This window comes from Clupea harengus, chromosome 16 (assembly GCF_900700415.2).
Source record: "Clupea harengus chromosome 16, Ch_v2.0.2, whole genome shotgun sequence".
Taxonomy (NCBI): domain Eukaryota; kingdom Metazoa; phylum Chordata; class Actinopteri; order Clupeiformes; family Clupeidae; genus Clupea; species Clupea harengus.
In genome coordinates this window covers 20,445,092-20,459,618 of record NC_045167.1, presented here as the reverse complement: position 1 = coordinate 20,459,618, position 14,527 = coordinate 20,445,092, and the positions used below count along the sequence as shown (strand labels likewise).

Below are 14,527 nucleotides of genomic sequence, written 5' to 3'. Positions count from 1 at the left end.
CAGTCAGGTATGTCATATATTCTTTAAAGGAGGCAATTCAACTGTATTGATTTTGCTATTACAGATAACGGTTTACATCAATATGTTATAAACAATTCTAACAACTAAACAAGTATTGTATACCTTGCAGTATCGTCAACAGACAGCTTTCCTGAGGGTTGAGTCATTTCTTGAGTAAGTTCAGTAACAAAAAAAGGGATAAATATGGCTAAATATGGTGTCAGAAGTGGGACTATGCCCCGGGGTCTCTGGGGTGCGGCAGAGGCGTACCACCATATAAGGGACCCCCTAGGATAGGTGACCTCCTGTGTAAGGGATGGGTGAAGTGCTGTGTATGGGGTACGCTATGAAGAGTGAAGCACAAGGTGGAATGAGTGTGAGGGATGCCACAGGGTACATAAAATGCTAGGATGCATTTCCCATAGGGAGGCCATCACTGTGGTTGAAAAAGAGCTTTCACTGCCATAAAACAGAGTTAGGCTGTTTGGTGATGCAGCCTCCAAGGATTCAAGACCCCCCCCCCCCAACCAGACCGTCATTACTAGTACATCCATACGTGGATGTGGCCTCCAAGGATTCAAGATCAGGAGGGGAGATACCCACCCCCCACTTTCTCCTAACCAGACCGTCATTACTAGTACATCCATAACTACACAGCAGGAGGTGAGGAAACGGAGCCTTGAGCTGTACATAATGTCATTTCGCAGAATATCAAAGGCTTGTGGATGTCGCGAAGCTACCAGGAATATTTAAAAATAGAAATCATAACAGAGAAACAAATTTACTGACAACAGAAAGCGAACAAAAAACTAACAAAACAATTCTAACAATAACCTTCCAGAAGTCCCTCTACATCTGACTCCATCCTGTTGCCAAGGCACCCACCTCGTTCTCCAGCCCGTAGTCCTGCACCAGGCGAATGTAGAGGGTGGGGGTCCAGTCCTTGCCCCCCTCCAGGACGAGTCCCATGGTTCTGCTGGGCCCAGCGGTTAAGCTGTGGGCCTTCACTGCTGCGTCCAGCGTCTCTTCAGCCATGGAGCGGTATGTAGTCCACTTACCACCTAGAGAGGTGACCACAACTGCACTGAGACACTGAGAAACCCATCGCTTCTGAGCCATTTAAAGAGACAGGGCCCCTGATATTGGTTCTGATGTGGTATCAGTGTCATATCAAATATACACATTTTAATGAACAAAAAACACTGTAAATTGTCATATCTGTAAAGGTGTTACTCTTTGAATGTGTAAAGTTAGTCTCTCTCTCGATCAACATTAAAGCTTGACCAATGATTTTATACACGTACAATTTTATTCATGCATGTGATGTTTTATAAACATATTTGAAAACAGCTGAATAAATGAGGAAACTGACCAGCGATGGTGACCAGTCCACTACCACTGATGTTGACAATGTGATTGCGGCAGATCGACTGGGTATCCTTGGAGTTGGGGTCCGTGACCAGCGGTCTGATACCACTCCAGGCTGCTAAGACATCCCCCCTCCTCACTGACAACCAGAGAAAGACAGACAGACACACACACACACACACACACACACACACACACACACACACACACACACACACACAAAGACAAACACACACACACACAGCCATGAGCGACCAATGCCTCATGCTCACAGAACAGCAGACAATGGCAGGTCACACATTCACTTCAAGAACTCTTGAGTGTTTCCAACAATGAATAAAGGTCGCGCAGAATAAGACTCACAATCTCAGAAAGGAACACTTTAACCACATTTACCACCACACATTAGTCCTCTGTTGTGTTCACGTGTAACTAGAGAGCACTCACTGTGATGAGAAAACAACTCCTCTGCTTCCACACAGAGCTGTTGTTGATAACAGACATGTAGAACTGGTTTCAACCCATTTAAAAATACACTGTATTCTTTATTTGCTATCTTTCTTTTAACATGGAATAATGTGGTGTGATATGACTGAACACAATACTTCAAATCCAAACTGGGAATTTAACTAAAATGAAGTTACATTTATACACTGAATAAGGACAGACTGGGGCAGCTTTGCAAAGCTGAGAACAAGACTCTGGCTACCAGATCACTTGTTCTACCAGATCACTCAGGCTACCAGATCAACTGTGTTGCTTTAGTATCATAAAAAAAATCTACAAAAAATCTACACTAACCTAGATTAATCTGCAACACATACTGTTCCAACAAATCTCAATGTGTGTTTTTTTTTTTTAAACCATACAAGTTGTAATTTGACACTGATGTGTGTCTGTGTGTGCGTCTGTGTGTGTCTGGCTGTCACTGTGGGGAAACTGGATCTCCCATTCACTGTGTTTCAATACTATACAGCACTCTCTGTACTGCCGCTCTAAAGACACATTAAAGAATTGGGGAAATACTATTTGGCGCCAACCATGCCTCTCCGTCAGAACTCTGGTCTCTAAATCCCAATCAAAGTCTTGATGCACATGACTTCGGTGGTGGAGTTCAGCTCTCAGCTCCTGGGACAACCCTGACATTAATTATTCAAGGCGAGTTGCTAATCGATCTCAGAAATGAAATAAAAAGAAAATAACAATCCCCTGTAACACACAGGTTGATATTTCTGAGAGGAGGGGGGGCGGACACAGGCGTCTCATTACCAAATGGCATCCCTGAAACATTTATGACAAGATGGCGGAGGGGGGGGGGGGGGGGGGGGCAGGAGTCTCCAGCACTCTCTGGAATAGGCCACAGCGAAGACGACGACTAAAACTTTACCGAAACTGAATGACAATCATCTTACACTGACCTCAAGGCTGGCTACACACACACACACACAACACATAGCTGTAGCAGGTTCAGCAGGCAAGTGAGCAGCGATGAACTGAGATGAACAGGTTGTGACAGTTCCTTTCTGCCCTCTTGCATTTCTACTGTCCTTCTTGCCCCTCTGTAGTGTCTGTTCAGCCCACTGCAGGCCAAATGACACACTGCTCCCCGACTCCTCGCCTTATGACAAATATACACTTTAACACACACAAACACACACACACACATGGACACACACACACACACACACACACGCACACACACACACACACACACACACACAACACACTCAAACAAGCAAGGACACATATACACACACACCCTCATACACAATAGTGATTGACACAGACTTAAAACCCCACACTTACACACACCCTACACACACACACACACACACACACACAGTCAAGTGACATATCGCCCTGATCCAGTGCCCTGTACACTCTATCCATCAGTGGAGACTCCTCCAGTGATCCCCTTGTCCTCCACCTCCAGAGGCAAGGTCTTCCCGTCATCCTTCCATCTTTCCGTCTTTCCTCACTTCCTCCCTCCTCCTATTCCTTCACACTTCCACCCCTCCGCTGGGGATCCCCCACAGGGAATCCCCCCTCCTCGGACCCAAACGGTGACCCCATTCCCATCGATCTGTCACCACGGCTAGATAGACGTCAGACCTCCCCTCTCCAGACTCTGTGCATTCTGCGTATGGTTGGCTCGCACAACCTCAGCCTGCCGTCTGCCTACGCTCACACGTAGCGCTGCATCAAGCACGGCGCTGACTGAGGGACCGGATGACTCATCTCACTGTGTCAGTTAAGGAGGTGAGAACCACAAACCCTATGAGTTGCTGAGGATCAAAGCACAGAACAAGCAGAGGCTTGAAAGGAGTAGGTGGTTTTTTCTTTCCATTGACCAAAAAAAAAACAAAGCAAGGCAAGGCATCCCACTTGTACTTTACATTGACTTAACAATCAAGTTAATATAAAAGTATTAGGGTGCTCTGAAGGGGAAAAAGTCAATACATCCCTGCTTGGATTCAGCTTACACACATACATTCTCCAATCTACCCACACCAACACACACACACACACACGCACCCCCTCTCCACACACACACACATACACACATACACACACACACACACACACACACACACACACAGACACGAAGCACTTCGTTCAGAGACTCTAATCAGTCACCTAAGCTAATCAAGTGTCTCCCTACTCCCTGACAGACTAGCCTGTCTTCCTCCTGTGAGTTAACATGGGGAGAGACACCTGTCTGTCTGCCTGCTAGCTCCTGTATGTCTGCCTGCTAGCTCCTGTCTGTCTGCCTGCTAGCTCCTGTCTGTCTGCCTGCTGGCTCCTGTGAGTTCACATGGGGAGAGTCAGACCAAGGAAGGAGTCCAGCGCAACCAACAAACACTCCCCATACAACACAATATAAGATTATTGACACATACTTCCATTAAGGCCTATAAGATTGAATCAATCTTTATGGGCCTGAGAGTCAGTCAGGGCCTATCAATGATTTTTAAGTGACATTTATAATGGAGACACCGAACTGAGGGCAATAAAAAAGTTAGTAAGAGTGAGGGCCGCAACAAAAATAGGAATCTATTTGACCTGATGGTATCCCTTTAGTGTGATTCATACATTGGTACTGTGTAGCAGCAGTAGTGGTAATAGACTGGAGTTCATTGATGGAGGTAAGCAGGTGGTCGAGCAGCAACAAAGGGAGAAAAAGTACAATTGGTGCCACCCAAATAGAACCTCCCTTGGAGTACTAACTATAGTTCCCTACAAATAGAATCTCCTTTGGAGTACTAAGTATGGTTCCCTACAAACAGAACCTCCTTTTGAGTACTAACTATAGTTCCCTACAAATAAATGTGCAGTTAAGTCCATATGTATTTCTGGCTTCCTGGATATGGATTTAATGGAATAAAGCAATAACGAGCTGTAATGTCCACTTTCAAGTTGACGTTTTTCAGCCATGTACAGCCTAAATACAGTGGGGAAAATAAGTATTTGAACCCCTGCCGATTTCGCAAGTTTGGCCACTTGCAAAGAAATGTGTGATCTATAATTGTAATGGTAGGTGTATTTTAACAGTGAGAAACAGAATATCAACAAACAAATTCAGAAAACTGCATTTTATAACATTTATGACTTTATTTGTATTTGATGCAGAAAATAAGTATTTGAACCCCCAAGCAAACAGCAAGAATTCTGGCTCCCAATGACCAGTTATGTGCCCAAGAAGCACACAGATTAGGCCTAACAAGGTACACCTGATCTCACAACGTGTATAAAAGAAACCTGTCCAAAGAATCATACTTCACACCTTCAACCTCACCACCATGGGCAAGACCAAAGAGTTGTCCAAGGACGTCAGAGATAAGAACGTAGACCTGCACAAGGCTGGAATGGGTTACAAAACCATCGGCAAGCAGCTTGGTGAGAAGCAGACAACTATTGGTGCGATTATTCGTAAATGGAAGCAACACCAAACAACTGTCAATCGCTCTAGGTCTGGGGCTCCATGCAAGATATCCCCTCGTGCGGTATCAGTGATCATCTGAAAGGTGCAGAATAACCCCAGAACTACACAGGGGGAGCTTGTGAATGATCTCAAGGCAGCTGGGACCACATTCACCAAGAAAACCATTGGCAACACACTACGCCGTAATGGTTTGAAGTACTGCAGCACTCGCAAGGTCCCCCTGCTCAAGGAAGCACATGTACAGGTCCGTCTGAAGTTTGCCAATGAACACTTGAATGATTCTAAGGAGGATTGGGAGATAGGATGTGGTCAGATGAGACCAAAATCAAGCTCTTTGACATCAACTGGACTTGCCGCGTTTGGAGGGGGAAGAATGCTGAATATGACACCATCCCCACCGTCAAGGATGGAGGTGGAAACATTATGCTTTGGCGCTGTTTCTCTGCCAAGGGTACAGGACGACTCCACTGCATCGAAGGGACTATGGATGGGGCCATGTAACGTGGAATATTGGGCTTGAACCTCATTCCCTCATTCCCTCCCATTGAAACGCAACCTTAAGGATTTGGAGAGGATCTGCAAAGAGGAGTGGACCAAAATCCCTCCTGAGATGTGTGTAAACCTGGTGACCAACTACAAGAAAAGTCTGACGTCTGTGCTTGCCAACAAGGGTTATTCCACCAAGTACTAAGTCATGTTTTGCTAGGGGTTCAAATACTTATTTTCTGCATCAAATGCAAATTAAGTCATAAATGTTATAAAATGCAGTTTTCTGGATTTTTTTGTTGATAATCTGTTTCTCACTGTTAAAATACACCTACTATTACAATTATAGATCACACATTTCTTTGCAAGTGGCCAAACTTGCGAAATCGGCAGGGGTTCAAATACTTATTTTCCCCACTGTATGTATATGTATATGCATAAAACAAGCATGTCCCTGTCCAAATACTTATGGACTTCACTGCAGATGTATAAACTATGTGTTCATATCCATATGCATTTGATGTAAATATGAAAATGTAAATATACACATTTAGTATCGGCCATCTAAGCCTCACAAGCCTTTCCACATAAGGCACAGTAGATGAGTGTCTCCCATCCTGACAGGATTGTATTTTTCTTTGGATAAAATAACCAAAGTAGAAAATACCTCCAACCAACACAAGTTTAGATCATCTTTTCTATGTTCTTTGGTGCCAATGGAAACATAAAGCAATATAGGAACACTACATACCTTCCACGTCGGCACTAAGGTAGTTGCGAACCTCGTTCAGGATGAAGTTGATGTCCTCCTCCCTGGGAATAGGGTGGGCGGTGACGTCAGTGGGTGTGTCGGTCGTCCCAGCGATGGTCATCTTCTCCCATGGCAGGAAGAAGATGACCCGCCCATCGCTGGTGGCTGGGTCCAGCAGCCCCATGTTGTCTGGACTGTGTCACAATAAAGTCAGAATTCACAAAACATGAAGTCTTTCCGTTAAAAAAAAAAAAAAGTCTTTCCTTAATGACTGGCCATTGCTCAAGCCTTCATAACAGCATCTGGATGCCAGGATCATAAAACAGAGTCCAGATGAAACTACTGAAGACTCTGGTTAATTCAGAGGTTTTAACCAAGCTGGCACCCACACAGAGGTTGAATGAGCTCCAACAGGGTAGGAAAATGTGTGCTTGGCAAAGCCCATTAAATCCACCAGCGGACCCAAAAAAACAAACAAAAAAATCAGACATTCTGCAATGGTCTAACTGACCTACATCCAAAGCTCTATGCATAACCTTAGCAAAGGATAACTACATCAATAATTACCAAATTACCATCCATATTTTGTATATCCTGTGAAACCTGATTCAAAGTCATACTCGAGATTTATTGATACTCAGAACTTTGGGAACTGTGAAAGAGATGGCCACATGGAAGAAGGAGACAGGTGGGGTAAAGGAGGGAACAAGACAGCTGCCGGAGAGAGGACGAGGCATGTCACCTGTAGTAGCCGGGAATGACGATGTGGACGCCAGCACTGGGCTGGCAGATGTTGGCCGTCGCCTGATTGTCCATCTTCCGCAGCGAGTCTGTGAAGGGACCAGTGGCGTTGATGACGCACTTGGCCCGCACATTAAACTCCTGACCTGAGGAGTCACAATCTTGTGTCAGACTTAAGTTGGCATGTACTGTATATAGACAACATACCTGGCTTGGCAGCTGCTACTGATTAAACACATGGGAACCACACGTTGTCATAAGTAAAGGTGCTGAGGTAGTGAACATATCTAAAGGTAATCCATTGTTACAATCGTCTCATCTGGGATACAACAGTATGAGCTTATGGGTGCGCAGAGTCTGGCAAACAACTTTTCCCAAGAATTAGGTGTAGCGTGATGCAGCTTTAACACCACCTTTATGTCTAATAATCAATGTATTGTTTCCTTTTTCACTACAGTTTCCGTTCACTTTATCACCTTGGTGTGTGTAAGCTTCCCTGTGTTTGTTTATATACTCTGTGTGTACAGTGTGCGCGGGGAGTGTCGTGTGTGTGTGTGCGTATTTATAAGATACCTGTGACGACGTCTCTGCAGCGGGCTCCACACACTTTCTCCGTGCCGGTCTTTGGGTCGGTGCTCTTGAGGAGCTCCAGCACCTCGGTGTAGTTGGCGACGGCAGCTCCGTGTCGGGCTGCGCTGAGAGCGATGGCCAGGTTCATGCGCGCGTCATTGTGTTGACCTGGGGGGTGGGGAGGGGGGGGCAGGGTTTGGGGGGGGCGCAAGGCAGGGGGGAGGTGTGACGTTAGAACGTGAACTACCCCAGGCCGACCATCCTCTAAACACACACACACACACACACACACACACACACACACACACACACACACACACACACACACAAACAAACAGACAGACACTCTACTGTGTCGGAAGCGATCTATCACACATGTCCCTGTCACTTCAGATCAGATCATATATGAGAATCAGGAGGAAAAACAGCAATGCACACACACTCACTCTCTATTCCTCAGTGTCTCACTGACATACGGTACAAACACACACTCACTCTCTATTCCTCAGTGTCTCACTGACATACGGTACAAACACACACTCACTCTCTATTCCTCAGTGTCTCACTGACATACGGTACAAACTGCGGCACACACACATGTGCTTATATGCAAACACTGTGTCAACCTGACTGTCACAGTGCCCATATTTACACATAACCACACACGTACACACGCATACACACGCACACACACACACGCATACGCATTCACACGCACACGCACACACACACGCATTTAAACGCACACGCAAACGCATTCACACGCACACACATACACACATGTGCCCACTGGTGTCAGCGTTGTTGAGGATAAAAAAAAACAGATATTCTCCTAATACCACCTCTCCTACAAAAAGGCTGTGTGACTGCATGTGTCCTGCGTCTATGTGTGTGTGTGTGTGTGTGTGTGTGTGTGTGTGTGTGTGTGTGTGTGTGTGTGTGTGTGTGTGTGTGTGTGTCTCTTAGACAGACAACCACAGGGCACAGTAACCCACACAGGCGTAGCTAAATCTAGCCGCAGCTCAGGGCAATACAAGCTGATGGGGGAAGAATGTGGAAAGAGAGAAAGCAAAAGAGAAGGGGGGGGGGGGGGGGGGGGGGGGCAACTTTAAAGGGCAAATATTGGAATGAATTATGGGTAGAACTGTAGGCAGGGGGGAGCAGCATACTGTGCGTGATCATATGAACCCCAGGTAGCCACTGGAGCACCAGCTCAAGCTACTATGGGGAAGCTGGTAAGGGAAATGTGCTGAACCTGCTTTCCTCTATTTACAAAGCAGTCCAGTGACAATGCCAGGGTCGTTTACAAACACCAGCTCAACCAGTTGTGGCACAACAATGGCACAGAAAAAGGTAATGAAATAAGCATAATGGCTCTATTATTTGCATGCAAAAATATTCATTTTTCTCATCGTTCAGGATTATAAAGGTATGCAAAAATGGCAATACCTTAAAGCAGAGCTTGTAGACTAATAAAGAAAAAAATTATTCTTTCTCTCTCTCGCTCTCTCTCTCTCTCACGCACACACAGAAATGCACACAACTAACCTACTCATAGGAACATACACATAAATAACACAAGCATGTGAGAGAGAAACTAGTAAAACCAAACACTATACAAATATAGACAATAAGAACCACATCATAATAATCAAAAGTTAAGATTCCCAAAATGAAGCTGAACGTAAACACTGTTAGGAATTGGAATTGCTTCAGCAATATCATACACATCTCCAGCCATGAATTACATCATGTCTCCATTACATTACTGCCATTTAAAGCTACATCTTAGTTCCAAAATACCTAAGCCAGTCGTCCATACATTCTGGGAGCTGTCACTGTAATCTTCAACTACTAGGCTATTACTTTTAATCTGCATGTGCTTCACACGTGGCAGAGAAGAGGTGTACGCTCACAGAGAGGAGGTGTACAAGTGTACGCTCACAGAGAGGAGGTGTACGCTCACAGAGAGGAGGTGTACGCTCACAGAGAGGTGTACGCTCACAGAGAGGTGTACGCTCACAGAGAGGAGGTGTACGCTCACAGAGAAGAGGTCACAGTGAGGAGGTGTACGCTCACAGAGAGGAGGTGTACGCTCACAGAGAAGAGGTCACAGAGAGGAGGTGTACGCTCACAGAGAAGAGGTGTACGCTCACAGAGAGGAGGTGTACTTCACAGAGAGGAGGTGTACATCACAGAGAGGAGGTGTACATCACAGAGAGGAGGTGAGGAGGTGTACACTCACAGTGAAGAGGTGTACGCTCGCTCACAGAGAGGAGGTGAGGAGGTGTATGCTCACAGTGGCTAGACCTGACCACCTGACCAAGTTGAGCAGAGCCTGCTAAAACATTCCTCTCCTCAGCTTCATTTGTAAAGGGATCTGTCTTATTGTCCCCTGCACTGTATTTCCTTTGCATTGTAAAGTGAGACGGAAACATAATAGATTCAATTATGAAATTGAGTAAAGAAGACAGAGAAAAGTCCACGAGGGAACAAAAAGAGGGGAAGCAGAAGAGCTGACGAGCGATGGAGACAGTACCAATTGGGCTTGAAATTCCGCAAATAAATCACAAGGGTAGATAAATGGTAAACAACAGTAACGACTTTGAACTCTGTGTTCCCTTAATGCTTAATGTAATCCTCAGTCTCTGACCCCACCAAACAAATTAGATCAGGTATGGTGCTTCAGGGAGGGTCAAAACTGCAGCACAACATCCAGAGATGACTACAGACAAAACAACATCAGAAAAATACCCATAACAATACACATCAAAGCAGTGTTTTGGAAGACCAGGCTACAAATATCACAATCCTTCTCACAAATGTTGGCAGCTTTTCAAACCACTCCCTTTCAGTGCAGACTGCACAGCTACAGCACAAAAAAAACATCCTCATACACGACTAAATTGGCAAATTCTTGGCTATAGTGAAGGCATATTGACAGATTAATGCCACATTTGACAAAAAAAAAACGACCCACATTGTAAAAAGGTATCTGTGCTGGTGTATATGTGTGTGTATGTGTGTGTGTGTGTGTGTGTGTGTGTGTGTGTGTGTGTGTGTGTGTGTGTGTGTGTGTGTGTGAAGCGAGAGAGAGAGAGAGGGGAGTTGTGGTTTACTGACAGCAGCAGGAGGAAGAGTGCGGCAGCAGTCAGAGCAGCAGCTCAGCTCAGCTCCGACTCCTGCTCCGGCTCCCGCTCTGACTGACTGCGGCCGAGAAGGTCAGACGCTGAAATGTCACCGCCGTGATTGTCCCAGATTGAATAATTGGAGAGAAAAGCCGCCTGACAACCCCAGGGAGAGATGGGGGAGAGAGCGAGAGAGAGAGAGAGAGAGAGAGAGAGAGAGAGAGAGAGAGACAGGGAGGGAAGGAGGGAGTGGGGGAGAGAGAGAGAGACAGGGAGGAAAGGAGGGAGTGGGGGGGGAGAGAGAGAGAAAGTGAGCGAGGAATGGAATGATGGGGGTGGGAGAGGAGGTAGATGGAAGGCAAAGAGGTGGGGGGGTGAGGGGCAGATGAATAAAATTAATCTCAGGACCTGCTCGTTATCATCGTTCTCTTTATCGCTCCCTCTCTCTCCCCCTCTCCTCCCTTCTTGCCACACAGCAACTGTCACACCATCACTGGTGCTCAAGCCCCTAGTTATCAGTGCGCGTCAACACAAAACACCACTGGTCCCTAAACTCAAGCCCCTAGTTATCAGTGCGCGTCAACACAAAACACCACTGGTCCCTAAACTCAAGCCCCTAGTTATCAGTGCGCGTCAACACAAAACACCACTGGTCCCTAGAACACGGGGAACACAGGAGCTGCTTCCAAACGTCTCCCTGTGCAGTCAGTCTCTGATGACGCCCCAGAGAGAGTGGACATGACAGTCCCCGCTGCTCAAATGGCTGCCATATTCCCTCCGAACCCTCGTGCAGCTCTGCCCCCCCTCACCACCCTTCCCCTCCTCCGCCCCGGGGGGGATTCCGGGTGGCGGAGCCCAAACGCAGCCTGACAGCTCAGGCCTCAGAGGGTCCTTTTCTGGGCACTGGGCAGGAGACCTTGAGTGAAGGGGACCATGCCGCGCTCTCCCCTGACGGGGTCTAACCAGTAGCATATGGTGGGTGTTCCCAGTGCCAGCCCAGGGGGTGCGGGGTTATCGGGCGCAGATGATGCTGGCTTTGGACACTTGGCAGTGGGTTTGGTGTGAGATGGCCAGTGGTAGTTTTCCACGTGAGATTATGGAGCAAGGTTCGTGTTTGTTTGCGGGAGGATGAGTATGAGGGTGTCGGTGCGCTGTCAGGGAGCGGCTCTTATTAAGAAGACAAACACAGAGATATGGGTATGTGTGACGCCTCTTGTGTCGTAGTTTGCACTTTCAAAGTGTCATGAGCAGCATTGCATCATGGAAAAAAGGTGTTCAAATAGAGGCAATGCATGAAGTCAAAGAACAGGAAAAACACTTTCTTTGGGCACAGAGGCAGTATCTGTTAATGCATAACTTCCTATGCCACAAATGAGTGTGTGGGTGGGATATTTTAATACATTTCTTTGTGCTTACTGTGGCTTTTCACTTCATACTTCTTTTCACTTCATTCTATTACCAGTGGAATACAAACTGCCTATTGCAGCCTTAATAGAGAAAACAGCCACATTGCTCATTTTTCCAATGGAACTCAAGCAAACACTATAATGACATTCTGAGCACTTTGAGGCCCCAGTATAAACATGCCACAGCAATTCAACATGATGTCAAATCACCGAAACAAAAACAGACATTGGATTAATACACTAATAATTAATAATAGATAATAACTTATTAATACACAGGCAAAGCTGAGAATGACTGCTTCTGTACTGGCATAGCTTCTGAACACTAACGCGCCTCAGATGAATGTCACCCATTGACCCACTCACCATCATAGTAGACGATGGCACCGACCAGCTTGTCCTTCTTCAGCATGGGGAAGAGCTCCAGGGCTTTGCTCTTGCTCAGGACGTAGCTGCTCTTCAGGCACTTCGATCCGGCCACCACGTCGTACATCTTTATCCCGGCCCAATAGTAGGGTAGCTGCCACCACCTGTGATAACAGCATAATGGGCGGTTTTAGGTCAGGCTCACTTGAAGCTGTGGCTACTTAAGAGCTACATAAATCTATTCATGACTTTGTAACAACGGTGTTAACATTCTATAATTCCCTTCACATACTTGGCATTCATGTGTGTTTTCTATCTGGATAGAATTAGGATATATTCAATTGTATTACATTTACACTTTGTACTAAAATGTGTCTCCAGACATCAACAGCATTTGCAGAAAAGAACATAAGGTATACTGTTTACAAAACAGTTCCTTTTAACAATGTAGGTCAGTACTAATACAAAAAGCTGTCTAAAAAAGCTGGGAACTTTTTGGAAAAATGTAGGACAGGACTTACAACACTACAACACTAAGGTCATAGTTCAGTCCGGGAACACAAAACAATGAAAGAGATTCATACCATTTTATGATAAACACAGTGTATTGTGGATATTACAATGGATGTAGACCACAGCAGACTACACTGTGCTCTCAAAGTCCAATGCTAAAGTTTGGCTGAATCCCACTAGTTTGACCGGAGACCACTCTGAGGTATGACAGAAATGGAGGTGGTCTGTAATGAGACCATACGTCTTCCCATTTTTAAATATCATTACAGAGAATAAATGCCATGGCTAATTAACAATGATGATGTGCCGACTGCTCATCTCCACCCAGACCTCGCTGCTCACATGGAGAGGAGGAGGAGGAGGAGGAGGAGGAGGAGAGGAGAAAATGCAAGGAGAGAAGAGAAGGGTGAGGGGTCTGAGGAGGCCAACGTTCCCCTAGGATCCCAACCAACCAACACAGAGTGCTATTTAAATGATCTTTTCATTGCAGCGAAAGGAGCTGCCTTATGACTCGTGACATACAGAGATACACTGTGGAACACTCTGTGGAACACTCACACAAAGATACACTGTCACTCATAGATATCATGTATACAGTGGCTGGGCACACCAAATCACAACTTCACACACTGAATACACGCACTGGTTAGCAAAGCACATATGTGCAGACATAGTCACCATAATGTCCACACCCACACACACACACAGACACAGATACAGACACAGACACAGACACAGACACAGACACAGACACAGACACAGACACAGACACACCACACACTCACACTCACACACACACACACACACAGACACAGACACAGACACAGACACAGACACAGACACAGACACAGACACACCACACACACACACACACACACACACACACACACACACACACACACACACACACACACACACACACTCACACACAGACACAGACACATGCTCAAGTTAAGCTCCTCTGTCTAAACCCTGCCCTTCTATGTTGCTTTCCAAGATCGGTCACATGACGTAGCGTTCTCACTTGTAAACAGGAAGCATGATGGGTAGTGGAGCTGACAGGTGAGGAGCGATGTCCAGCAGGTTGGAGCGCTCCTCCAGGGCCTCTTTCACCATCATGTACTGCAGGGAGAATCACAGTAACCAGACATGACACAACGAGCCATGATATAATATTCTCTCTGCTGTGATGTGATAGAGAACACCTAGAGAGTGTGGACCCAGTGATGACCCAGGTGACTGTTGCCTTTTTATC

At 46.0% G+C, this 14,527-nt stretch overlaps 1 protein-coding gene across 3 annotated transcripts in view; it reads right to left on the bottom strand.

Moving 5' to 3' along the window:
• gpd2 (glycerol-3-phosphate dehydrogenase 2 (mitochondrial)) overlaps positions 1–14,527 on the bottom strand; it is a 31,022-nt gene that overhangs the window by 10,237 nt on the left and 6,258 nt on the right. For all 3 annotated transcript variants that reach the window (XM_031582394.1, XM_031582397.1, XM_031582396.1), the window contains 7 exons: positions 14,297–14,394; positions 12,760–12,923; positions 7,863–8,027; positions 7,291–7,435; positions 6,549–6,742; positions 1,373–1,507; positions 886–1,061 (listed from right to left, as the gene is read on the bottom strand). In XM_031582394.1, coding sequence (XP_031438254.1) covers positions 886–1,061; positions 1,373–1,507; positions 6,549–6,742; positions 7,291–7,435; positions 7,863–8,027; positions 12,760–12,923; positions 14,297–14,394 — 1,077 coding nt within the window. The remainder of the gene's footprint in view (positions 1–885; positions 1,062–1,372; positions 1,508–6,548; positions 6,743–7,290; positions 7,436–7,862; positions 8,028–12,759; positions 12,924–14,296; positions 14,395–14,527) is intronic.